This window comes from Chiloscyllium plagiosum, unplaced genomic scaffold, assembly GCF_037043375.1.
Source record: "Chiloscyllium plagiosum isolate Xiang-an unplaced genomic scaffold, Cpla_swu_hap1 HiC_scaffold_4, whole genome shotgun sequence".
In the NCBI taxonomy this organism is placed as follows: Eukaryota; Metazoa; Chordata; class Chondrichthyes; order Orectolobiformes; family Hemiscylliidae; genus Chiloscyllium; species Chiloscyllium plagiosum.
This window is the reverse complement of record NW_028270142.1, coordinates 135,051,314-135,078,157: the sequence shown is the minus strand read 5'-3', so window position 1 is coordinate 135,078,157 and position 26,844 is coordinate 135,051,314. Positions and strand designations below refer to the sequence as shown.

Genomic DNA, 26,844 nt, shown 5'->3' with positions numbered 1-26,844 from the left:
AGCTTGTCCCACTCCTCTATCTTTAGTTTATGCTCTTGCAATTTCTTTTGTCCTCTGATAATTATCCAATTCCGCTCTAAAAGCCATGATTGAATCTGCATCGGTCCCATTTTCAGGCATTGTATTCCAAGTCATGATCATATTTGCTTAGAAAAGTTTCTCGTCACCTCTGATTTAGTGCAGCACAGCTGTGGCTGCACTGCTGCCTCAGCATCAGGGAGCCGGTTCGATTCCAGCCTTGGGTGACTGTGTGTGGAGTTTACATGTTCTTCCTGTGTCTGTGTGGATTTCCTCTGGATGCTTCAGTTTCATCCCAGAGACCAAAGATGTGCAGTTAGGTAGATTGGTTATGCTAAATTGCCCATAGTGTCCAGGAATATTCAGGTTAGGTGAGTTGGCCATGAGAAATGCAGGAATACAGGGGTGGGTCTTGCTGGGATGCTGTCAGAGGATCCGTGTGGATTCCTTGGGTTGAATGGCTTGCTTCCACACTGTAGGGATTCTATGATTCCTCTTGCCATTGAACCTTGAAAAAGTTCCAAGGTTCTTACCCTTTCCAACAATGTGAACAGTTCTGTAACACCAGCTGTTCTGTTCCGATCCCTCAAGGCTTTCAGCAATTTTATTAAATCTGTTACCTTTTTTCCTTTGCAAGGAGACACACCCAGGTTTGAGTTATTTATCCACATAACTGAAGCTTTTCAGACTGGAATCCATTCTAAGATCTAATCTAATCATTTGGGTCCAAATCATTATTTCCTAAAGATTCGCCATAACTTCCTTGCTTCCATACTATATGCCTCTAATACCCAGGATTCTATGTACCTTGATGACTTTCTCAACCTGTGTTACCCTTTAGTGATTTGATTAGGTCTACCTACTCCTTTACCCCTTTTGCAATTTTATCTTTTCTATTGCTCCTTCTCAACCTCCTAAGTCTATCACTTTAAACACTCACCCCGCAATTAGTTCCATATACTAAGTGTACATCCATTCCAGTGGGGATGTGTGTCCTTTTGAAGTTGAGCACTGCTGTTCCTACAGTTCATGGTACTTCCAAGGTTTATTGAATTTAAGCTCTGAACACTAGGTCTTTAATATGGATAATACTGCCTGTTTATGTCTTATCAAAATGTTTTTGATAAACTTATCAAATGTTTTTGAAAATTCAAAGAGGCTACCTCAACGTATAACCTCTAAAACCATTAACTGATTTGCCAAGTTCAATTTCCTCTCCACAAATCCACGTGGACTCTGTTGAAGTATATTTCAAGTTTATAAGTTACCTATTGCCAAATCCCTGCGGTTTTAATATTTTAAGTGTAACAGTGACTGTGATACAGATCACTCCATGGTTTGCTCAGGGTTAGAACGTAACTCTTGGCATTCCCTCATTCGAAGGAGAAATTCCATCCTCTATCGGCATCATTAGTGGGCGGCACGGTGGCACAGTGGTTAGCACTGCTGCCTCACAGCGCCAGAGACCCGGGTTCAATTCCTGCCTCAGGCGACTGACTGTGTGGAGTTTGCACATTCTCCCCGTGTCTGCGTGGGTTTCCTCCGGGTGCTCTGGTTTCCTCCCACAGTCCAAAAATGTGCAGGTTAGGCGAATTGGCCGTGCTAAATTGCCTGTAGAGTTAGGTGCAGGGGTAAATGTAGGGGAATGGGTCTGGGTGGGTGCACTTCGGAGGATCGGTGTGGACTTGTTGGGCCAAAGGCCCTAATGTAATCAACCATACTACCCACCAAGATAATAAAAATTTGAACGCACTCTTATTCAGTTTTTGTATTCACTTGTGGGACATGGGCATGGCTAACTTGTCAGCTATTATTGCCCATCCCTAGTTGCTCTTGAGAAGGTGATGGTGAGCTACCACCTTGAACCACTGTAGTCCACATGTTGTAGGTTGACCCACCTAGCAAGGAGGAGAAAGGAAGCACTGCAGATGCTAGAGAATTGGAGTCGAAAAGGGTGCCACTGGGAAAAGCACAGCAGGTCAGGCAGCATACTGATGAAGGGCTTATGAAATGTCGACTCTCCTTTTTGGATGCTTCCTGATATGCTGTGCTTATCCAACGCCATCCTTTTCAGATGATGAGTGGTTTGGAAGGGAACTTGCATGTCCTCATGTATCTGCTGCCCTTGTCCTTCCAGCTGGAAGTGGTTGTGGGTTTGGAAGGTGCTGACTAAGGATCTTTGAATTTCTGCAGTGCACCTTGCACATAGTGCACACTGCTGCTACTGAGCATCCGTGATTGGAGTACATGCTTGTGCTGCTTTGTCCTGGATGGTGTCCATCCAGAGATGCTTAATTGTGCATGACTCACAGCAAAGAAACATCCCCATGAACAATATTATTGTAGGAGGGGAATAAACTGACAATGGTTAACTAAGGAAGTTGAGGATAGTACCAAATTGAAAGCAAAATATACAAAATGGCAAAGATTAGTAGGAAACCAGAGAATTGGGAGAATTCTAAAAGCCAAAAAATTGTACACAAATTATGTACAACAGGCAGAGAGCATACATACTAAATAATCAATTTGATGGGGTAGGGCAGAAAGATTAAGCACAATCATCATTAGTCTTATTTCCAGAGTACTTTTTCCTCTAAAGACTGACAATTTCCCTGGAGCAGACTGGTTGCAAAATAGGATTTTAAAATTATTAGCTACAGAGTTGGTGGATGCACTAGTCGTAATCTACTAATAAGCCTTGTATTTGAGAAAGGTCTTGGGAGGTTGGAAAGCTACCGATGTTGCGCCCTTATACAAAAAGGGGAGGGAATCAGAAAGTGGGTAACTAGAGGTCAGTTAGCTTGATGTCTGTCATCAGGACTATGTAGTGTCTATGATATATGATGTAACAGCAGAACATTTTGAAATGTATAATAAAATCAAGCCAAATCATGGCTTCATCAAAAGGAAATCTTGTTCGACAAATTTACTGTTGCTGTTTTGAGATAGATAATGGGAAACAAGTAGATTTAATGTTTGCGTTTCCTAGAGACATTTGATAAGCATACTTAAGATAAGAAACCATGGTTTTGTGGGCAGTACATTATCCTGCTGAGTGAATGACAAGAGTTGCGTTCTAACCCTGGGCAAACCAAAGAGTGATCTGCACCACAGTTAGTGTTACTCTTTAAATATTAAAACCTTACAGATTTGGCAATAGTAATTTTCTTGTATTAATTGGCCAATCCTCTATCCAGAGTAGAGTGTGTTGCTGGAAAAGCACAACAGGTCAGGCAGCATACAAGAAGCAGGAGAATCGGCGTTTTGGGCATAAACCCTTTGTCAGGAATGAGGCTTGTGGGCCAAAGGTGCTGAGATAAATGGGAGGGGGTTGGTAACTGAAAATGCAATAGGTAGATGCATTCTCAGCTCTTATGTTCTAAGCCACCCCCCCGCCCACCTCATTTATCTCTTAGTGCCCAGCCCACAAGCCTCGTACCTGATGAAGGGCTTATGGCCGAAACGTCGCTTCTCCTGCTCCTCGGATGCTGCCTGACCTGCTATGCTTTTCCAGCAACACACTCTCAACTCTGATCTCCATCTGCAGCCCATACTTTCTCCCAATCCTCTATCCATACTCGTCTACTTATTGGAGGAGTTCAGGGGAGATGTCAGAGGTACGTTCTTTACGCAGAGAGTGGTGGGTGCATGGAATGCACTGCCAGGCTGGTAGTTGAGTCCAATACATTAGGGACATTTAAGTGACCCTTGGATAGGCACTTGGAAAATCGTACAATGAAGGGTATGTGGGTTAGTCTGATCTTAGAGTAGGATCAAAGGCTGGCATAACATCAAAGGCTGAAGGGCCTCTTCTGTTCTACGTTCTATGTTCTAAAGTTGGGATAAAGAGGGTAATAGGGAGGGCAAATAGAACATTGGCCTTTATTCCAAAGACCAAGGACTGTTAAAATAGGGAAGTGCTCCTAAAACTATACAAAGCAATCGACCACAGCCAGAATGCTGTGACTCGTTTTGGACCCTTTATCTCAGGAAAGATGTAGTGGCATTGGAAACAATACAGAGAAGGTTCACTCGGTTGATTCTAGGCATGGAGGAATTTTTAATATGAGAAGTTGAGTAGAATGCATCTATACTCAATGAAGTTTAGAAAAAAAAAATGAAGCTCCGCACAGATATGGAAAGATTGTAGTCCCTTATGCAAGAGATTAGGACCAGACGGCATAATCCCAGATTAAGGGGTCACCCATTTAAATTTGATGAGGAATTTTTTTTCCCTGAACAGGTGGTCATGGAATTTTACAAGAGTGGGCTGTCCAAGCTGGTTATGTATATTCCAGGCTGAGACTGACCGTTTTATTCAGAATCAAAAAGTGTGGTGCTGCAAAGGCACAGCCAGTCGGGCAGCATCCTGATGAAGAGCTAATGCTTGCAACATTGACTCTCCTGCTCTTTGAATGCTGCCTGATCGGCTGTGCTTTTCCAGCACCCCACATTTTGACTCTGATCTCCAGCATCTGTAGTCCTCACTTTCTCATAGTTTTATTCAGCAAGGGCATCAGGATTAAAGGCAGGAAGGTGGAGTTGAGGGGTATCAACTCGGCCAATGATCTCATTGATGGACAGAGCAGAGATTTTTTGGCTACTTGTGCTCCAGGATCTCATGGTTTTCCATTGTACTATTGTGGATAGATCACAAGTTACCTTTTACTTCTGCTGCTTTTTCAGAAATCTCTCAGGTAATCAAGAACTGAAGCAATGCTTAAATGTTTTGCATGTAGCAACCAAAGTAACAACCCTCCAGTAAGCACGTTAAGCCATAACTCAGCTTGACTATTACCTGATTAATGGTGGAACTTGGCAACAATCTCACCAACAGTGAGTGTCTCTGGAAGTATCCAGGGTTTGATCCTTGTGCCGTGTTCTTTGATATTCTGCTACTGAGTTATTGTTGGATTTTGTACAGTTTCTCTGTTTCATGTCCACAGTGTGACATTATGATTTCCTCTAGATTCTTTCATCCCCAATATTGATTACAAGACTGTCTCTGTACTTGCCTTATCAGAAGTAGCTCCTCTGTTCGTTGTTATTGTTCAGTGTTAGCTGTCTGTTTTAAAACAGCTTGATCTGCAATTATTCCCTTCAGGATATAGTCTCTCTGTAGGCTGTCTTAATTGCCCATTTGTCACTCGGCAGCAGTGTTATCACCCCTCTCTCCCAGGAAATGGCTTGTTTGTGTTCTTTCGACTTTTTTTCCCCAGGGATCATGTTGCTTTTAATTCCCTTTTTATAGCAGTTTCTCCTTGACCATTTCATTTCCAAAAAACATTTATTCCAGGGAAAAAAGATTGTTGCTGATTCTTTGAATCTATGAACTTGAAGTTGTGAAGTTTACATTGTGTCAGTACCTTGTTTAATTGCACACCACCATTCACAGCTGAATGTGGCAGGACTGAGCTGAGTTCAGGTTGGTGGTTGTTTCCCTAAACTTGCAGTTTGATATGTAAATAATCCAGTGTCATAGCTTCACACATTGACATCTAATTTCTAGGTATGGCTGGTGCAGTTCATAAGATGCCTTCCTTCACTCATGACTTTACAAATTGTGGTCGAATATAATTCTACTGAAACTGATGTCCCAGAGTGTCATGTAGATGCCCACTTTTGAGTTTCCAGTTCAGTTTGAATTTTTTTTCATTATCCATAAGATGTGCGTATTGCTGGCTCCGCCTTTATTACCATCCCTCATTGCCCTTGAACTGAGTGGCTTGCTGGATCTTTTTTCAGAGGGTAGTGAAAAGTCATCCACATTGATTTGGATCTGGAGTACCACTAGACCAGATCAGGTCAGGATAAAAAATTCCTTTCACTAATATTAATAATTCAGGCATTTCTTTGACAACATTTCACAGTTGTTACATGGTTGCTATTAGATCAGCTTTTTGTCCCAGCTTATGGTAAATCACATTTCACCATCTGCCTTGGAAATGAAGCCCAGATTCCCAAAAAAATTAGCTTGGGATTCTGCATTACTAGTTCATAAGAAATAGGAGGAGGAGTTGGTTTATCTGGCCCGTTGAGCTTGATCTGCCATTCAAGAAGATCATGGCTGATCATTTCATGGCTGACTAAGCTCTGCTTTACAACCTACTGACCATAGCTGTTAATTCCTCTACTGTTCAGAAATCTGTCTTTGCCTTAAAAGTATACAATGAGGCAACCTCAACTGCTTCACTGGGCAGGGAATTCCACAGATTCACCACCCTTTGGGTGAAGAAGCATCTCCTCAACTCAATCCGAAATCTGCTCCTCCTTATTTTGAGGGTATGCCCCGTAGTTCTAGTTCACCCGCCAGTGGAAACAGCATCTGTGCTTCTATCTTATCTATTCCCTTCATAACTTTATATCTTTCTATCCGTTCCCTCTCCGTTCTTCTAAATTCCAATGAGTATAGTGCCTGTCTACTGAATCTCTCTTCATAAGTCAACCCTCTCGATTGTGGAATGAACCTAGTGAACCACCTCTGGACTCCCTCCAGTACTGTATATCCCCTTCAAGTAAGGAGATGAAAACTGATGCATTACCACTATGCCGCCAACTTCCTTTTTATCCCATATATAAATTGGTAGTGCCACACACACCATTGGACGGTATTCTCCGTGTGAAGGAATTTCTACTGATAGTCAGTACGACCAATATAGTCATAGACATGAGACAGGTTGACATGTTGGTTTTCTCACCACCTGCTGCTAAACTAATCTCCATTATATCCTTTACGGCTGAGCTGGTTCTTGAATCTGTTCTGTCGGCTGCAGGGCCACTCTTCAACCCCTCACAACCAATATACCTCAAAACTAAACCTACACTTCTAGTACCTTAGTTAATTTAAATCTGGTCTAAAAGGTCTGTTGGCTCATGTCAGCATGGGCACTGATGAGAAAACACTGGAATGGATATGAGTTGTTTGATCAGAACACCTTTCCTCTTTTTCTTTTTCAATTTGTGATGGTTGTTTAGACCTTGGCATACTTCTATCCGAATGTTCTTAGTATAGTCAACACTAATGCAAAGATTCCGTTTAATGATCTAACTTGGAAATCATTTACTTATTTTGTGTGAACTAACTTCACAATCAGTTATCAAAATAAAATATTACAACTATTTGATTTCTTTTCATAGTCTATGATATCCCAAAGAGAACAAATGACATCAAGATATTCTATGCAAATCTGAAAAAAGTGACACTCTCTGTTACTGGAAGCTCTACAACTGAAATCACTTCAGAAGCTTTGGATTCATTTTCATCATCTCATAGTATGAGTGTTGAATCAGAAAGGTATTTATAAGTATTATTTTACAAATTTAAATTTGATTTTAATGTATGAGTTTCATTATTTATGAAACTGAAATTCTAATCATTCATAATGAGTTAAAAGTTGAACTCAAAGATCAATGATTAACTTGAATGGCAGAACAGACTCGAGGGATTGTATGATTTAGTCGTCTTATTCTGAGGGAAATAACTTTTTGATTTATGTTTGAATATACTTAAATGTTTTATCTAGAAAGTATGTTGAATTTTTTTATTTAGAAGAAACAGATGGCAAGTTTAAGGAAAAAACCTTAGAATAACATTTGTCTAATAACATTTGTAGCGTACTCGGAAGCGCAGAAAGGAATCCATCAAATACATCATTAGATGTTCTTCCAGTGAGAGGTCCACATGGTTCTCCATTATCTTTGAATGCTTCTAATCAAATGTTGAAGGAGTCACCTAAACAAAAATTGTCATGGAGTATTCGGCCTGAATATTTAATTCTTACTGTGCCATCAGCTGGTGAGTAGCATTGCATTGCAATTTCTATTATGTTGATGTAGGAAATGAGAAGAACTAGATATGTTCGGACATGCTTTCCTCTAGATAAATTGCGAATGGAAAAGCACCATAAAACTCCTTGACAAAAGCAAAATACTGCAAATATTTGTACTCTTAGACAAGCAGAAAACAGATGAAACACCTGATATGCTGATTTTCTTTATCCATCCTTTTGTGCTCCACTTGAGTGTTAACTAAAATATCACTTCACTTTAAATTGTCAGTGGGAACTGATGTGGTTGACTTGTGCCACAGACTGATGTTTGTAGGAGCATGGACAGAATCTAGCAAATCAGTAAGATAACTCCCCATGCAAGGTGAAGCCACAACAGAGACCCATATATGTCTGCTACTGGGAGTGGCTATCGGGTGTTAGCAGTGAAAGCTTTGGAATTTGATTTTCATGATCATGATTGGTAATGTTCTAATTTTGTTTGCACGATTTATAGATGGATCAGCGCAAACTGGACGTGTACAGATTATAAATCATTCCCCTAGGTCTTTGCCTTTTGAGATGTCTTGGCCAGCGCACTCCTTAACAGTAACACCCCAACATGGAGTTGTTGATCCAGAGTATGTATAAACTTGTATTAATAGTTTATGATTCTTTCAATTGGGTATACTTAAATTGTTACTTTTTGATTCAGAACTGAATTCATATGGCTTTCATTTTAACTTCACTAACCTTTTGAATTTTTAATTAATAACTATAAATGAAATAGAATTAGGATTTATTGTCATGTGTACTCCTGTAGAGAGATACAGGAGTACAGTGAAATGTTTATAATGTAGCTGTTCACGGTGCCATTTTAGGGTGCAAGGTACTGAGATGCAGAATCTTTGGTTAAAAGTATAAAAATAAAGAAATAAGCATAAAAGTTCAACATGATAGCCTGTTCTGCTATAATGCAATAGTTCTGTACTTGTGCAATCCCGTGTTATAGGAAAATCACATAATAGCAGCACCATTAAAATTAATGGGGTCAGAATTGCATTATAACCAACACATGCATTAAACGTTTGCACTTCAGAAACCGTGTCCCCAATTTGCCTATCGCGTTATGGTGAATTCAGATTAATGAAATGCACGTTATAGCAGAATAACCTGTATAGTATTTTAGCCATGGGCCTGCAGTCACTCCATGCTGGGCTTTACCATAAGGGCTCAATTTCCACACTGCTGTCTCTCAACTGATCACCATATTTTCTCTCGTGCTCTCACTCATGCTCCCCCGAATACACTCATGCACACTGCACACTAGGCTTGACACCTGCATCGTTGCACTGCTGTCTCACTGCTAACTGCCATCCCCCCCCCCCCCCTGCCCTGCATTGGGCTCCATCTCTCAATCTCATTGCTATCTTGCTGCTGACTGCCATCCGTACTCAATAACCGCCTTGCCACAGCCCAGCAGAGTGTCACTCTGGTGCTGCTCTGGGCCCCAGCCGCTAAAACCCCTGCTCTCGGCCCCCAACTGATGCTATCTGTGCTGCTGCCTCCATCACTGAGCTCCCTCCAGAAGGTAAGGAGAGAAAAAGAATTAGTTTTCAGATTTGCATAGAATATCTTGATGTCATTTGTTCTCTTTGGGATATCATAGACTATGAAAAGAAATCAAATAGTTGTAATATTTTATTTTGATAACTGATTGTGAAGTTAATTCACACAAAATAAGTAAATGATTTCCAAGTTAGATCATTAAACGGAATGATCTACTTGACCAGAACCACTTAACCAGAAGACCCAACCCTCCCTGAACATTGTCACTGCCTGGAAAGATCTAATTAAAAGTTGCTGGCTTTCCTAAAACTGGCTAAAATATCGATTTGTTAATTCCTTGCCAATGTGCCACCTAGCTTTCTCCCAAACCATTGTTCACAAAGGGGAGCTGTGAGGATGGGGTAACCCAAGTGTGTTAATGAAGTGGCATTTCCTTTCTTAAAAAGCTGAGCATGTACAGTTTTTTATAGTGTAATATGAATGGAGACGTTGCTCCTAATTTACAAATTGTACTAAAATGAAGACAGACTATTAGAAAGTGCTTAACCACACATAATCCGTTGTCCTTCTACTGATAAAGAGCTTGAATTTTCACTGGAAGTCCTTGCATTTAAGATACTGAACAATATGCCCTTTTCTTTGGTTATTTCAATTGCTTATAAAAAGAACTCTTGCCATTATATGGGTAAGGGGGCAATGTATTTAAAACATTACTTTTGATGCTGTTTAGATGGTGTCATAATACAGGAAAGAAAGGGGTCATCTGGCCCATTGCATTTATATTAGCTGTCTTAAAAAAAGCCATCCAGTTATTTCTGTTCTTCCTCACCAGATGTAAACTTCTGCATTTTGTTTTCCATTTCCCCTTTTAAAAGTGCTGTTGGATCTATTTTTACATTGATTCATAATGAATTTTTTTCCTTAGTTCTGGAAGCTAAAACTTTTGGAGAGAAGCAGCCAGTTGAACGGAGATTGTAGCATAAAATCAGTATTCTAAGAGGTGATGTATTTGATCTGCTGTAGGAGCAGGGTACAGTCCTTTTGGAAGGTTATGAATTCAGTAGGCATGTTTTCAGGACAAGAGGCAGTTAGAGTTTTTTAGAGCTGCCTTTTGAGGGAAGTGGAGGTAAGATCTTTGAGCAAGGAATTCGTTTTTTAAAACTTTGTGCTCAGTGGTCACTTTTAATCCACTTGTTAGGGTGAGTTGCTGAGAAATTTGTAAGAACGATCTCAACTCTACCTACTATTTAAACTGTAGTTGCAGGTATGCTTCGCTGGTAATTCTGTTAAGTCATCCATCTCACTTAATTCTGTCCATTGGCGTGGAGAATGGAGATTGAAGATTATTTGCTGCTTTTTAACATTAAAATTTATTCTGTTTTTTAAAAGTTGTGGAACCTTGTAACTATATTCTCCAAGTAAATACTGGATCATAACAATATTTTGGGATTCCTTCTGCAACCAGAACCAAGTTTGGGACTCTGATCTGTTGCAAGATGTGCCTTTTTAAGAAACATTTTGTCCTATCATGACTTTTGAAAGCAAGTGTTTTAAACTTGAAGTTGCACGGTCTGCTCTGAACCCTGACGTGAAATTGCCGTTGTTGGACTGGGGTGGACAAAATTAAAGTCACGACGCCAGGCGTTGTGATTTTTAACTTTGCTCTGATCCCATCAATGTAGCTAGCTTTGTTTATTTTTAAAAAGTCGATGATAAAAGCAGCATGAAAGGGTGGGGTCAAGCTCCCACAGTGCTGGGATTTTAGTTTAACTTTCAGTAGCTGTTGAGATTTGGAAGCTGTGAGACATCTCTTCACACTACAGCAAAACACTTGTTCTCTCTAGAATTTTCTCCTGATGTTCTTTCCTCCTGGATTGGAGAAATGTTGCGTGTGAGACAGTCTATTTTGCTGAATTTGCCTTTTTCCAAGGGTGTGTTTATGGGATGTTACTGTATTAGAACAGTTGCTGTTTAGTAGTTAACAGAATAATAGATTATTTCAGTTTTCCAGCAGTGTTATTCAAATTCTTAGTTCTTTTGTTTGTCTTTTAACTATAGTGAAAGAATAAAGTGTATTTTGCTTCAAGCCTGGTAATCAGGCTAATTAAATTGCATCCAGAATACAACAACTTACACTTGTCTTTTAAAAGACAAGAAATGTTCTTGGGGTTTCGGCTATCATCTTAATATATTTTGAGGGGGATTTGGTCTGGCCCATATCTGATTCTAGATCTGATAGGTGCTATCTAAATTCTAACCAGTTGTTGCATTATGTTGTCCCTGAACTAAACTCAGTTGTTTTTACTGTGATGAGCAGCATCTATCCATCCTCCTTAGCACAAGGCTGGTCAGTTCATCTTCACTTCCTGCTTTGTGTAGTTTTGTTCTGAACAATGTTTTCAATAGGTGTTGCCTTTTCTAAGGGTAGTTAGGATGAACTTATTTGTATTATCCTCCTATTTAATCAGTCTATTGTATCTCGTCCAGTGCCATTTGTCTGCATTGAGAGATTTCAGCAGCTACTGACTTTTTTTTGCTTACAAGGAAAGTTTCTTGAATATTGTTAATTAACAATATGTTCACTTCAACTTGGAATAAATATTTAACTTTTACAGTGTAGTTCAGAATTATCTATAATGCTTTTGGAAGAATGTTGGAGAAATACAAGGCTACTAAAGACTCCTACATAGTGTCCAACTCCTAAAACACAGATGCATTCAGACTGTCTGTTGACAAATTATTTACTTAGATAAGAGTACTCAATGATGCTTAAAATTTGAAGACTGAGCAGAGGCATATCAGTGGTAATTGGTTGTTTGATATTGCTTCTTGTATTTAAATAGCACCACTATCACTGTAAATACAGAATTTATAAACTTCTTATTTTGCTAGCTATAATGGAAAATGATGTTTGTCTTTATTTTAATCAGGAGCCATTTATTAATTCTTGTGAGTCCAAATCCTTCTCTCATTGCTAAGCCTTCTGCTGTACCATGGAGTGGTAAGATCTATGTGCAATGTGACAACATACAGCAGGTAAGAAATATATAATTTAGTTTGCAGTTATTCGGCTTTTTTTATTTTGGATTAATTTTACAGGAAATACTTTATCCTGAAGAATCATTTTTGCTCAGGTTAAGGTTCCTTCCCAAATAGGTTGACCAGTAGAGAAACAGTCTCGAGTACGACTCAAATCCATTAATTAATTGCATGCAATAGATTTTAAACTTTCTTTTTACCTCTACTTTGTGTCGCAGCGAATAAAATTGGAAACAGGTACACAATCCTTTATTCAAAATCCTTGGGGCTGGTGGTTTTTCGGATTTCTGAATTTTTCAGATTTCGGAACAAATGACGTTTTCACAGTGAAATAAAAATTACCTAACAGCAGAACATGCGTTTGAAATAGTACAAGCGCTGAGACACAATTGATGCCTGCCAGTGCTGGACCATGCAGCCATGTTACATGGTTTGAATGGGTATGGAGTTGGATCTACTGTTTGCATGCCAAAATGACGCCCCACACTCCACGAAAAAGATTTTGGAGCCTTCCAGAATTTGGAATTTCAGATAAAGAATTGTGTGCCTGTACAAGAATTCTTCAGTAAAATAACTAATTGGTGAGTTCAGGTAAACTAAAATTTTCTTGCAACTAGGAGCATTTTGTTTCAAAAATAAAGCAGTTAAATATTGGTGTGCTTGCAGTCTTAATTCTGAACTCTATACCTTCAGTGTGCATTCTGCCATCTCTTCCAGTCTAAACCATTGATTTGAGGTAGAATTAGGTTTATGGTTAAATAAAAAAAGAGATTGCTGCTATTATTCTAAGTTTTTGGCCTCATTTGTTCCTTCAGATTGCTTTTTTTCCTTGCCCTACCTTAACCGATCTGCAACCGAAGCAACATTTATTGGCAATTTTCTTAACTTGGGATTCAGTCACAACTTCACCCAGCACTATTAACACATGCTACCCTTACAATATCGTGTATTAGGTTCCCCTTGTGTTATCAACTCTTTTTATAGCAACTTCTAGTGCAAGTTAATTAGAAAAGACAGACAAAAGCCAGTCCGAGAACGAAGTAATTCTGAAGAATTAAACCACATTTATTTCAATGCTGAATCCATGTCATGTTTGTCATTTTACATAAATAATTTGAATGAAAATATAGCAAGCATTGTTATAAAGTTTGCAGGTGACACCAAGATTAGTGATATTGTGGACAGTGAAGGTTATCCAGAATTACCAAGAGATCTTGATCAATTGGGTCATTGGGTTGAAGAGTGGCAAATGGATTTTAATTTGATTAATTGCAAGGTATTACATTTTGGTAAAACAAACCAAGACAACACTTGTACAATTAAAAGGTAAGGCCTTGAGCAGTGTTGTAGAACAGAGACACCTAGGTGTTCAGGAACATAACTCTTTGAAGTCTACATCACACAATGATTAATGAGACATTTAGTATGCTTGCCTTTATTGTTCAGACCTTTGAATATAGGAATTGGGACATTATGTTGAGGTTGTACAGGACATTGGTGAGGAGGCAGTGAGGACTGCAGATGCTGAAGATCAGAGTTGTGTAGTGCTGGAAAAGCACAGTCGGTCAGGCAGTATGCGAGGAGCAGGAGAATCGATGTTTTCGGGCATACAGGAATTAGTGAGGCCTTTTCTGGAATACTCTGTCTAGTTCTATTCGTCCAGTTATAGGTACGATATTATAAATTGGAGAGGGTCCAGTATGTTACCAGGAATGCAGGGTTTGAGTTGAATGGATAGGCTCTGACTTTTTTTCACTTCAAAGTAGGAGGTTGTGAGGTGACTTGGAGGTTTATAAAATCATGAACAGCATAAATTAGGTGAATGGTAAGTTCTTTTTCCTAGAGTTGGGGATATCACAACTAGGGGACATACTTTTAAGGTGAGAAGAGAAAGATTTAAAGACATGAGGGGGTAATTTCTTTGACACAAAGTAGTTTGTGTGTGGGATGAACTTCCAGTGGAATTGGTGGCTGTGGTTACAGTTAAACACTTAAAAGACATTTGGATAAGTACATGATTGAGATATTTGGAGGGATATGGGCCAAATGCAAGCAGGTGGGTCTAGTTTGAGACTATGGTCAGCATAGACTGATTGGACCGAAGGGTCTGTTTCTGGGCTTTATGACTCTGACTCTGCAACAGTTCAGAATTCTCATCCTTGGTTGTCAGTGTAATACTTTGTGCATTAAAGATTGTCCAGCTAATGTTCAGTTGTACAATCGCATCTAATGTTAATTAAAGCTTTGAAAGCGCAGGCTGGTTGGGTACTGTCAGTACTTCATTTGTTGCACACTTTCACAGTACTACTATGCAGTTACTTAGAGCATGCTGCCATCAAGCCAAAAAAGATGTTCTGTCAAACAAATGAACAATATGGTATATAAATTTCAATGTCAGTGTAATACCAAGTATATTGGACATGTATTGGACATGCAAAAAATTACATTGGCTATCATTTTGGGATTGTCACTTGGGCTTGTGGTGTGGTATGCTTACACCTTCTGGAAACTGCATGTATTAATACACAGGGTTCTGTTCTTTTCAGATAGTCAGTCAGAACATTTATTCGCACTGCATCTGTTTCAAGTCAACAAATGGGTGACAGCTGTTTTGGTCAGGGCATTGTGCTGACCAATAAAATTCCGTTTAAAATTCAGACAAAGCCTAGTTGTTAACTATCCTTTGGCATTAATAGATGCATTCACAACTGCACACCTCTACCAATCAGTGCACTAGACAATCCATCAACACTCTGGCATTGGATCTTTTATCCCCCTTCAGTTTGCCACCTTAGTGAAATGTGCTGATGTGTGCAAGATGAAAAGCTTCAATAAAAATCTAACTTTTTTTTTCAGTAAGACTCCAATCATAAAGAATTTGATAACCCCAAAAAGCCAACATCACCATACGATTATGAGTGGTATGAGTCTGCCTGTGATGATATCCAGTACTTTTTTGTTTGTTTAATAGGCAATGAATGTCCTCATGGAATGGCTATATGTTACTTTGTCTCTCTCTCTCAAAAAACAGACAAACAACAAACTTTGCTCAGTTTTGAAATGCAGAAATCATTGTAGGAGGAGTTACCACATTCATAATCAATACTAAATTGCATTAATCATTCTTCAAATGAGTTAATAGAAACCAAGATTTTTTTATTTATTATCGCATTATCTGCTATACCTTAGCCATTGCATAGTGATAATACATTTTCTGTTTCTTTAGTTAATTAAAGTACAAATCCGTGAAGATGTTATAATGGATACTTCCGCATCTGTATTAAGCCCATCTGCTGTGCTAGATACGGAACTTTGGACACCTAACCTTAATTTAGCAAAACCTCTATTAAAATCTCCTCCTACCAAACTGAAGATAAAGAACAGAACTGTGCACTTTCCCTTAACAACAGCTGGGTCTACCTCAGGTAAAAAATCAACTATATGTATGCTGCTGCTGTTGATTTTATGTGCGGTTCCAAATAAGCTACCAACTAACACCAGAAGATCTTTTGTATAGAATCATAGTATTGGTTATTAATCATGTGGTGCAGAGGTTGCGATGCCCTTAGCGTCAATGTAGACCTGATGGGCTGAATGGCCTCTGTGCAGTAGGGATTCTATGATTCTAGCTCACTTTTTGACTTCATTCTAATGAATTTATATCTTAAATGACCTGTAGAATAATCTTCTCTTTAACACTTGTGCAACCATCCTCCTCTATCTGAATCTCTCTGGCTTCTAAACAGTCAAAACATCTCCTGAGCTTTGATGGCTTATAAACTTCTAACGACAGTATAGCTGCTCTTATTGACTATTTCCCCTGTATTAGTCTGCTTCTGTGTATAATTTGCCAGTTGTGACAGTGATGAATTACAGTTTAATGTGCAGTGCATCACCTTGTTAAAAGAAAACTGAGATTGGGATGCTTGTTTGTTTCATCTCAAATGGATTAGGGCATTTCTTTATATATTATTCACCTTTCCTACTGAATCAGACAGCATCCTATTGGAGAAAAACCAGGAAAATGCTAGTATGCTGTTGTTGGAGAAATTGAGGTCTGCCGATGCTGGAGATCAGAGCTGAAAATGTGTTGCTGGAAAAGCGCAGCAGGTCAGGCAGCATCCAGGGAACAGGAGAATCGACGTTTTGGGCATAAGCCCTTCTTCAGGAATGGAAGAAGAAGGGCTTATGCCCGAAACGTCGATTCTCCTGTTCCCTGGATGCTGCCTGACCTGCTGCACTTTTCCAGCAACACATTTTCAGCTCAGTATACTGTTGTTCACAACCTCAGCACATGGGTGCACTTAGAATAAATTAAATATTCTCTGAAGTATAGTTACTATTGTAATGTGGGAAGTGCAACTGCCATTTATGTGGAATAAGCTCCCACTGTGCAGTGGGAGATGTCTCCAGATCACCTGTTTTTGGCATTGGTTGAAAGAAATGTCAGCCAGGGAAGTAAGTGTGCTCCCCTGTTAATGTTTGAATCATGGCACTGGATACTTTGTCCTAGTGAGAGGAGAGGTTGGGGCTCCCAATAAGCATCACTTCTGAATAACAATTCCTTAAAGAGAGCATCTCACCTCTCCAGCACTGAACTATAATGGCAGCCTCAATTTAATGTTCAAGTCCGCAATGGGGTTTGAACCAGCCTCTTCCCCATGTAGTGTAAGCAGAGTGGATCATGAAGAGGGCTGCTCAGTTGTGAAGAAAGCTGCTGAAACGCACTTCTTTTCCTATTCCAAGAGTGAAACGGTTGAGTCAAACTCTGCTGCAATGTATCCGTTTGAAGCTAGGCACTCTCTGATCTCTCAATCCTGTCCTATTGCTGATTGCTGCAGGAATTGTGTGGGACATGGATGTAGGTTTGTTTGCTGAGCTGGAAGGTTCATTTCCAGACGTTTCGTTAACCTATTAGGTAACATCTTCAGTGGGGCTCAGGCGAAGCAATGCTGAAAATTTCTGCTTTCTATTTATATGTTTGAGTTTCTTTGGGTTGGTGATGTTATTTCCTGTGGTGAAGTGCGTCTGTCTGTTAGTTAAAAAATACCTTGCAAGGACTGTAACAAACACTACATTGGACAAACAGGCAGAAAACTAGCCACCAGGATACATGAACACCAACTAGCCAGAAAAAGACATGACCCTCGCACTAGTATCCTCACATACAGATGAGGAAGGACATCACTTTGACTGGGACATCACGTTCATCCCAGGACAAGCCAAACAAAGACATGCACGAGAATTCCTAGAAGCATGGCATTCCAACAGGAACTCTATCAACAAACACATCGAGTAAGACCCCATCAACCTCCCCCTGAGAAAAGGAACAGGAAATGATTTCACAGGAAATAACATCACCACAGGAAATGACATCACCAAGCCAAAGAAACCCAAACATATAAATAGAAAGCAGAAATTTTCAGCATTGCTTCTCCTGAGGCCCACTGAATATGTTACCTAGCAGGGTAACGAAACATCTGGAACTGAACTTCCTGCTTAGTGAGCAAACCTACATCCAAAGCCTCAATCTGAGCTACAAATCTTCTCAAAACTCACTGTGTGAGACATCTTAACATGAGTGCTGTTGCACATTAGCAGACAGTTCTTGGCAGAAAGTAGACCTAGATTCAGTGGCAAGGAACACCAATGACTGGGGATCTCTGTACCACTGCAGTCGTCATCTGTCACTGCACCTATTGTCATCACATAAGTATATTTTGCCTAGATTGTTTTGTGGGCTTATTTTGAATTGTGTTTTGTCTGGTTCTTCCACTCTGACCTTTACTGTTACGGGTAGTCCTGCCAGGACTCAAGAACCCTGACTGCTCTCAGGATCAACAGAGTATTCAAGACTTTTTACCAAAGGAAAGTGGTAATCTGTGGAAAGGAATCTAAATTGTAGGAGGGATGTGATTGCAGTGGAAATTTGCTAGAATGTTACATGAACTGGAGAGTTCCATTTATGAAGAAAGATTGGATAGACTGGGCTTTTCTTAGAGCAGAGGAGATTGAGAAGGGACATGATTGAGATGTATGAATTGAGGGGCATAGTCAGTAGACAGGAAGAGACTTTACTTCTTTTGGAGAGATCAATGACCAGGGCCCAAAGATTTAAGGTAAAGGAGAGGCTTGACCTAGAGGGTGGTGGAAGGATGAAAGAGGCAGCAGTACTCGGAACATTTTAATAAGTATTTGGATGTGCAGTTGTGATACCAAAGCATTGGCTATGGGCCAAGTGCTGGAAAATGAGATTAGAGTATCTTGGTGGTTGTTTCTGACTGACACAGACTCGCTAGACTGAAGGGCCTTTTTTCTGTGCTGTTGACTGCTTACTCTAAATCATTTTTAGAAGAACAGCAAGTCCCTGAAGTAGTTGATTTGCCCCAATCGTTGCTAACTTAAGAGGGAGAAGGGTGCCTAGAAGCAAGTATGTTTAGATAGAAGCAGGTTGATGCAGAGGAGAGGTCTTTAACAGCAGATGTACTCTTTTAAGCTGTTCATGCAGGGTTAGAGAAAACATTGTTTTGAAGAAAGCCTTGCAGTTCTGACTCTGGAGTTGTCAGAGAAAGACGTCCTACCAAGATATTGGAGCCACGCAGTTATAGAACCCATGTTGAGTACTAATTGAGCTCAGTGGACTTGTTTAATGGTCTCAGGAAGAGACATTAACTATATGAAATAGCATTTGTTGAATGCAGAAACTTGCAGTACTCACTGAACAAGCAGCTTTAGCACAAAGACAGAGCAGACCCTTCACTGAGGTTGGGGCAAAACATTTTAATCTTTCGGATACATGATGATGCCATATCAAATAGTTCTTAGTTTTTTTTTCTTTTGTGTAATAACCTTCTGTCCTTTTACCACGTATATTGGTAGTCTCTTGTGAATATGTTCAAGTGGCTGACCACCTCCGTAAACAAAAAGAAAAATGACACTCACTTAAAGCTAGATCTCACTCCAGAATCTGTTCCATATTATTAGGATCATAACAAATGCTAAATTTTGTTTAGAAATAATATCATTTTTTTGTTAATATAAACACAGAATCATTGTTGGAAATTGAAAATGGTGGGGAAGATACTGTGCAGTGGTTTTTATCCTCGTTTGCACCTCCATATGTAAAGGTGAGTGGCATAATCACAGCTTCTCAGACATATAAAGAAGGCTTTGCTTATTTTCTTAACTATTTATGATCAGTGGGACAAATATCTTCATGAACAAAATTTTAGTTATAATTGTCTTCCTTATTGTTGATAAAACTTGAGGGATTTTAAAGAACAATGTTTATTCACCTTGAATGCCAGTCAGTGTAAATCTTGAATCACATGCTCAGTTGTCCATGAGTATAAAACTAGCTTTTCAACTACATCCTAATTTACTGTTGATCAATGCTATCAGTTGTAAATTTCTTTGAGTTTTTCCACCAAGGCCAAAAGACGTAAATGGCAGTCTTTCATCAGTGATTCCTACTTGATTGCAGTGCAGGACAACTTGACAGCACACAATCTATGGGGAAGTGTGGCAGTTGCTGGATTTTTGAATGTAACTGGACCTCTGCAAACTCCAAAATCTGCAGTCGGGTTCATTGCCATTGCAATCGCCTAATTTGGGCAGCAGCTTTTCACTTTATATTACACTGATTTTTCCAATGTAGAATTTGAAATACAAGCTTAGACTGCTTGCTTATGCTCCTGCTTACAAACATCAACTGAGATCAATTGACACTAGACCAATGAGAAACTTGGGACCTTGTTTTTCTGACTTAGTGTTGCATTATGTATTGTACTGACCCACCAAGTCATTGCATCTAATTGCCAGATATAGGGTTGAACTTAACAGCCACAGAAGGAGTTCCGTTCACTGTCTGGGAAAAAAAAATTCATACACCCCTTACCTGACCACTTTCAGGAGCTCCAATCAGATTAAATCACAGACAGGTACTTAGTAACTATTGTTGTAGCCCCCATGGCTTTGAAAAATCAAGATCTGTCTCAAAGCACTGTTGATCAATCCAGTGCCTGGAAAGTGACCACTTATGACATGTCAGGAGGTCCAGAGGGGCAATATGTGCAGCCTGTCAGGCAAGCATTGGTTTGGAAGAGGATGTTGGTTTGTCAGGCAGGTTGTTTCTGCCTATGTTGCCATGGGCACAGTGCCTTTCCTGCAATACACAGCCAGTCTTCAGCTAGGCTTACCATAAGGGGAGATATCATTTGAGGACTTCAGTTCTTGGTGAGAAGCTGTCCTTACCCTCCCTTCCCCTGATTTAATACAGGGGAGTGATCTTGAGGTTGAGTTGGGGAGTCAGGAGGGTGGTTCTGCTTGCACCTTCTTGCTAAATTAAACATCAGCTCAGACTCCACCCCTTACTTCCCACCCAATTCCTGGGATGTTAAATTTATGGCTCAAGGTACAATACTGTTGAATGGCACTCAAGTACAACTTTACCTGTACTCATGGGTATTGCTGCATTTGTTTTACAAAAAGAACAAATCTGGCTACCTTTTTAAAAGCTATTGTTAAGCTTAAGGGAACATGAAAATACACTTTAGTGAATGATTGCTACCAGTAGTGTTGCCATGCATCATGCTGTAATTGTTTTGTTGCACAACATTGAATGTATATTTTTTTGCCAAATGAGTGCCTGATGATAAATTTGTAAAACTTAAATATTTTTTATATCCAACAGTGGGTGGATGAGAGCGGAGACATTTACAGAGCAACCTACACCGTTTTTAGGTGCTCTAGATTGTCTGGAACACTGCAAGGACTCAGTAAAGAGAAGGTACAATCCAATACAAGAACCAAAAATACAATCTTTTTAATGATGCCTGTATTTGGTAGTGTGCTGTATTACAGTAGGCAAACTTAATATGCCTTCTCTTTTTTCTACTTTCTCCCTCTTATTTTGTCACCACAAGGAAGTCTGTTATTGGAGCATGAGTGGCAGCCCACAGATTTCAGTCTGCAGACAGTTTTTTTAGAAAAGGGAGATGTCTAAGCTACCATAATTCCCATAAATGTCCAAATCAGGAGCAGGGAGTAGGCCGTTCATACCCTCAAACCTGCTTTGCTATTTAATAAAGTCATGATTGATCTAATTTAACCTCAATTTAGCATTCCTGATAATCCTGAATTTTTTTTTGTAAACAAGGGGATGAAAAGGTTAACTATCTCTGCCTCAAAAATATTCAAAAACTGTGCTTCTAATATCTTGAGCAAGAGTTTCAAAGATTCGTGAACCTCAAAAAAAAAAATTCACTTCATTTGTGTTTCACATGGATAGCTATTGATTTTTCTTTTTAAAAACAGTAACCCTCCCCAGTTTGAGATTCTCCCCAAAAGAAAACGCCACCTCGCAGCATCTCCCCTGTCAAGACCCCTGGGGGATGTTCTGTTTCAATCAGATTGCATGTTGTAAAGGAGATGTGTGAGGAAAGTTTTTTTTTAAACAAAGGATGGTAAGTGCCTAGAATGTGCTGTTAGGGGAGATAGTAGAAACAGGTGCAATAGTAATGTTTAAGAGGCATTTAGACAAGCAGGGAATAAAGGAATACAGATCATTTTCAGAGAACTGGGATTAATTTAGAATGGCATCATGATCGCGCAGACAGGTTGGCTGAAGGACCTGTTCTGTGCTGTACTGTTCTCTATTCTTAGAACAGCGTGGGTTCAATTGCATCATGATTAATGATGGGTGAGGTCCTGGAGGATTGAAGGGGAGCAAATGTTGTGCTTTTATTTAACGAGGGCTCCAAACAGAAATCTGGGAACTATAGATGAGTAAGTCTATGGTAGATAAGTTACTCAAGATTGAGATAAGATATACCTGCATTTGAAAAGACCAGATTTGATTAGGATTAGTCAGCATGGCTTTGCGCGTGGGAGATCATTCCTTACAAATTTGTTAGAGTTCTTTTGAAGTGGGCAGGGTGTTGGATGTAGTCTATATGGATTTCAGAAGGCCTTTGGTAAGGTTCCACACAGGCTGCTCTGGAAGGTTAGATTGCATGCAATCCAGGGTGATCTAGCAAATTGGATACACAATTGGCTTAATGGTAGGAAGCAGAAGGTAATAGTGGAAGGATGATTATTGGATTGGAGGCCTGAGACTAGTGGAGTGCCTCAATGGTCAGTGCTGGTGATTATCAGTGATTTAGATGAGAATGTACAAGGCATGATTAGCAAGTTTGTAGATGACACTAAAATAGGAGGTATCGTGGACAGTGAGGAAGTTTATCAGAAATTGCTGCAGGACCTTGATCAGCTGATGAAGTGGGTTGGGAAATGGCAGATGGAGTTTAATATAAGTAAGTTTAAGGTCTTGCATTTTGGAAAGTCAAATCAAAGCAGAAGTTTCATGGTGAATGATCAGTCCTTAAGGAGTGTAGTGGAACAGAGGGACCTTGGAGATTAGGTGCTCTGTTCTCTGAAAGTGGATTCACAGGTAGAGAGGGAAATGAAGAAGGCGTTTGGCACACTGGCTTTCATCAGTCGGGGCATTGAGTATATAAATTGAGAAGTTATGTTGCAGTTGTATAGAATGTTGGTGAGGCAGCACTTAGAGTATTGTGTTCAGTTTTAGTCACCTTGCTACAGGAAGGATGTTATTGAACTGGAAGGAGTGCAGAAGAAATTTCCAAGGTTGTTGCCAGGACTCAACAGACTGAGGTATATGGAGAGGTTGGACAAGCTAGGAGTTTGAGTGTAGGAGACTGAGGGGTCATCTTATAGAAATGTATAAATTGAGGGGCAGGGTGAATGCACTGTCTTTTTCCTAGGGTGGGGAATCAAGGACTAGAGGGTATCCGTTTTAAGGTAAGGGCGGAAGATTGGAAGGGAACCAGAGGGGCAACTTTTTAGAGGTTGTAACACCTATGGAATGAGCTGCCAGCAGAAGTAGTTGATGCGGGTACATTCACAACATTTAAAAGAAAAAACAAATACCTGGATAGGGAAGGTTTTGAAGGATATTGAACAAGTGTAGGGAAATGAGGTTGGTGTTGGTGGACATTTTGGTCGGCATGGACCATTTTGGGCTAAAGGGTCTGTTTCTGTGCTGTCGGACTCTGACTCTAATTCCCACGGTGATTGATGTTACCATGAAGGATTCTCCTTCTCAACCTCTCCCCTGGCTCAGGTTTGGTGACCTTCTGGTTAAACCACCACCAGTCAGGTCTCTGAGAGCAGCCTTGCGGTCTGGCAATACTATGGCGAATGTACCTGAGCACTAACACAGCAAAGAATGATGAAGGTCCAGCACCAATTCCCTACCTTCTCATTGCAACAATGGATGCAAAATTGCTATGATTATTTATTTCTTGAATATATATTTGATATTTAAAAATTTCAAATATGTTGCTTCTGTGAGCAGCAATTGTACAAAATGTTTTGGCCTGGTTATTCTGATGAACAATAAAAGCCATGATAGTGTTTCACCATCCTTGCTTGTAGTCTATCCACCTTCTCACAATATGCTATGTCTATTGCATTGCACTAATCATTCCAATGTCTGAGTAGGCTTTTTATGAATAATTGAAATGTTCCAAATTACTCTTTAAGGAAAGAAGGTGTTTTCCTTGATCAGTTTCTATACAGTTCATAAGAGATTAGAGATTTCATCTACACTTTTCTCTATGTATTGTTGCTAGACAAATGTGAACGTGAAAGGATGAACAACTTTCTTTGATTGTAGAATGCAATTGGATTGGTTTCTACAATAATAAATTGTTATTGGATGGATATTACAGCATCTGAAGGTCAGATATGAAGAAAGATTCAGTGGTGTTTCAGGTTGTCATTTTTTCTGATGGGAGAAGTGCTTTCGAAATGGAGCCCCAATATTCCATGAGTTGTCACAAACAAGAAATATGACTGACTTAATCACTTGGATGGTTTTGATGTGTGACTATGATGTATCTAACGTAAAAGAAACTACTGCCAGGTTTACCAATGATCAAGAAAACAAAACTTATTTATTAATGATCTATTTTGCCACAAGGATAACTTTCCTATAATAATGTGCCAAATTAAACTGTCTTAGGGGACTAAATGTTCCGTAATGGGAAGAATAAGATAAATAAGTTTTTCCAGGAATATCGTGGATAGAAAATATTGGTAGAAAGGAACTAAGGTAGACCAAGAGCCAAAATCAAAGAGGAAAATTAGGTGAAATTTCAGTTTGGTTGAATGCATCATATTGATGAGAAAGTGAGGTCTGCAGATGCTGGAGATCAGAGCTGAAAATGTGTTACTGGAAAAGCGCAGCAGGTCAGGCAGCATCCAGGGAACAGGAGAAATCGAAGTTTCGGGCATAAGCCCTTCTTCAGGACATTCCTGAAGGGCATTCCTGAAGAGGGCTTATGCCCAAAATGTCGATTTCTCCTGTTCCCTGGATGCTGCCTGACCTGCTGCGCTTTTCTAGCAACACATTTTCAGCTCTGCATCATATTGACCACAACAATTTCAGTCGGCAGTTAGTTGGACCTTGGTCTTGGGTTAAATTGTAAGTTTTCTTTTGTAAGGTCTTTTGAGTGTTACTTCCTTCTCAATGAATGAGAACACACCATCTGGCTTGCAGTCTTTTTTGGAGATCTGAGAGCCAGTTGCTCTCAATTCTGTACCAAAAACTTATGCAAAACTAATCCAAAGCTTACTGGGTGGTTCCTTTGTTTTCCACCCATGAAAACCTGGGTGTCAGCACCTCTCTCAAGTATCAAGAATATTTTTGGCTAAAGGCACATGCTTGTGTAACTAATGTGCAGAACCTCCATATTTCCACTTTTTTGCTTTAATTTTATTTAAAATAAAATGAGTACATCTCTGCAACAGCACAGTCCAGTTTATATTTGAAATGAAATGTGTAGTCCTTATACCACATATTTAAATGGAATAACTTCTGATCTCTTGAAGTTGCCAATTATGTTTATGCCTCGAGATAAAGGTGATTATTCTCAGTTCTGGGATTTGGAATGTCGTCTGGCTGCTCAACCACACAGGAAACACAAGATTCAGTTTCAACTTCATGGAGCGGTGAGTGTTGACAATAGTTTCAACTTCATTTTGCAATCTTCATTTTCCTTGTTTAAAATCTTAACATTGAGCAGTTGAATCACCTCTTTGAGTTAATGTTCCCACTTCCAATTTTTGAATGGGAGAGTACCATGAGTATGTGTTAAGTTTAGGCAGTTATGTAAAGCTTAAAATTTAACCAAGATGAACATGTTCCACTGTTCTAAGGAAATGAATAGAGAATGGGCATGTATCCTTTCTTCCTAACATTGGGTTTTTGTTTGCACTATATTACACAATGGATGGATGCGTAATCTTTGAAAAGCAGGACTACAGCCAAAAAAAGTTATGAAACAAATAGATTTGTGGCCTTATAAATTAGGTACATTTTGAATACAGACCCAACATCTGCTAAGCAATAAATGCTATGGCAAAAATGCATTTGTAAGATTGACTGACTAAATGGTTATATGTTGAGAATGTGAAAATTGATGAGAATCTCACGAAAGTAGAGTCAGCGTCATGGGACATCAATCATTTGTCTTCTCAAATATCAAGACTGCATTCTTGGTTATCACCCTACTGTTAGGACATGCAACATATTGGAGGTGATGACCATACATTCATTATACATTCTTTTTAAATTATTGTATGTTCATTACTTTGTTTTTGGTTATTTGGAAGTGTTTCAATTTCATACTATTTCCACCTGCCCTCGGTCCTATATAGAATGGTCAGCCTAGTGTAATGAGCTGTCTGAGAGATTATAGTTAGTGTAAAAGAAAGTGAGGACTGCAGATGCTGAAGATCAGAGCTGAAAAATGTGTTGCTGGAAAAGCACAGCAGGTCAGGCAGCATCCAAGGAGCAGGAGCATGAGCTCTTCTTCAGGAATGAGGAAAGTGTGCCAAGTGGGCGAAGATATATAGTTAGTGTGTCAAACTGAGGTGTACTAGATGGTGCCAAGAAAATATATTTGTTGAATTTATTTATGTTTTAAGAACTATTGCAGAAAGAAACTATTTAAATATCACATCCAGGGCAGCACCCTGGATGAAAATTTGTATTCCAGAACTAGCTGAATCTCTAGTCAAACTGCTCCAGTGCAACTACAACACTGGCATTTATAACATTTTGTGGAAGTTGCCCTTTTGTAACCTGTTCCTACAAAGCAGGACAAAAGTCCAACCACTAACTTAGCATTGATATACTTTAAATCATCGAAAGAGGGACTTTGGTGATACAAATATCACTTGATCTCAATGACAAAGGGTCCACTTTGCTTCAGATTTCATGAACTTGATGCAAATATGACATGAGCTGAATTCCAGAGGTGAGTGTGACTGCTCTTTTGTGATTTCCTGATGAAGGGTTCCTGCCCAAAACACCAATTTTCCTGCTCCTTGGATGCTGCTTGACTTGCTGTGCTTTTCCTGCACT

At 39.5% G+C, this 26,844-nt stretch overlaps 1 protein-coding gene across 6 annotated transcripts in view; it reads left to right on the top strand.

Annotated features, from left to right (window-relative positions):
• The window catches only part of cep192 (centrosomal protein 192), a 193,615-nt gene that overhangs the window by 147,804 nt on the left and 18,967 nt on the right, over positions 1-26,844 (top strand). For all 6 annotated transcript variants that reach the window (XM_043687705.2, XM_043687706.2, XM_043687703.2 and 3 more), the window contains exons 36-43: positions 7,156-7,312; positions 7,632-7,813; positions 8,302-8,425; positions 12,284-12,389; positions 15,619-15,817; positions 19,440-19,519; positions 21,085-21,180; positions 25,308-25,427. In XM_043687705.2, the coding sequence (XP_043543640.2) occupies positions 7,156-7,312; positions 7,632-7,813; positions 8,302-8,425; positions 12,284-12,389; positions 15,619-15,817; positions 19,440-19,519; positions 21,085-21,180; positions 25,308-25,427 (1,064 nt within the window). The remainder of the gene's footprint in view (positions 1-7,155; positions 7,313-7,631; positions 7,814-8,301; positions 8,426-12,283; positions 12,390-15,618; positions 15,818-19,439; positions 19,520-21,084; positions 21,181-25,307; positions 25,428-26,844) is intronic.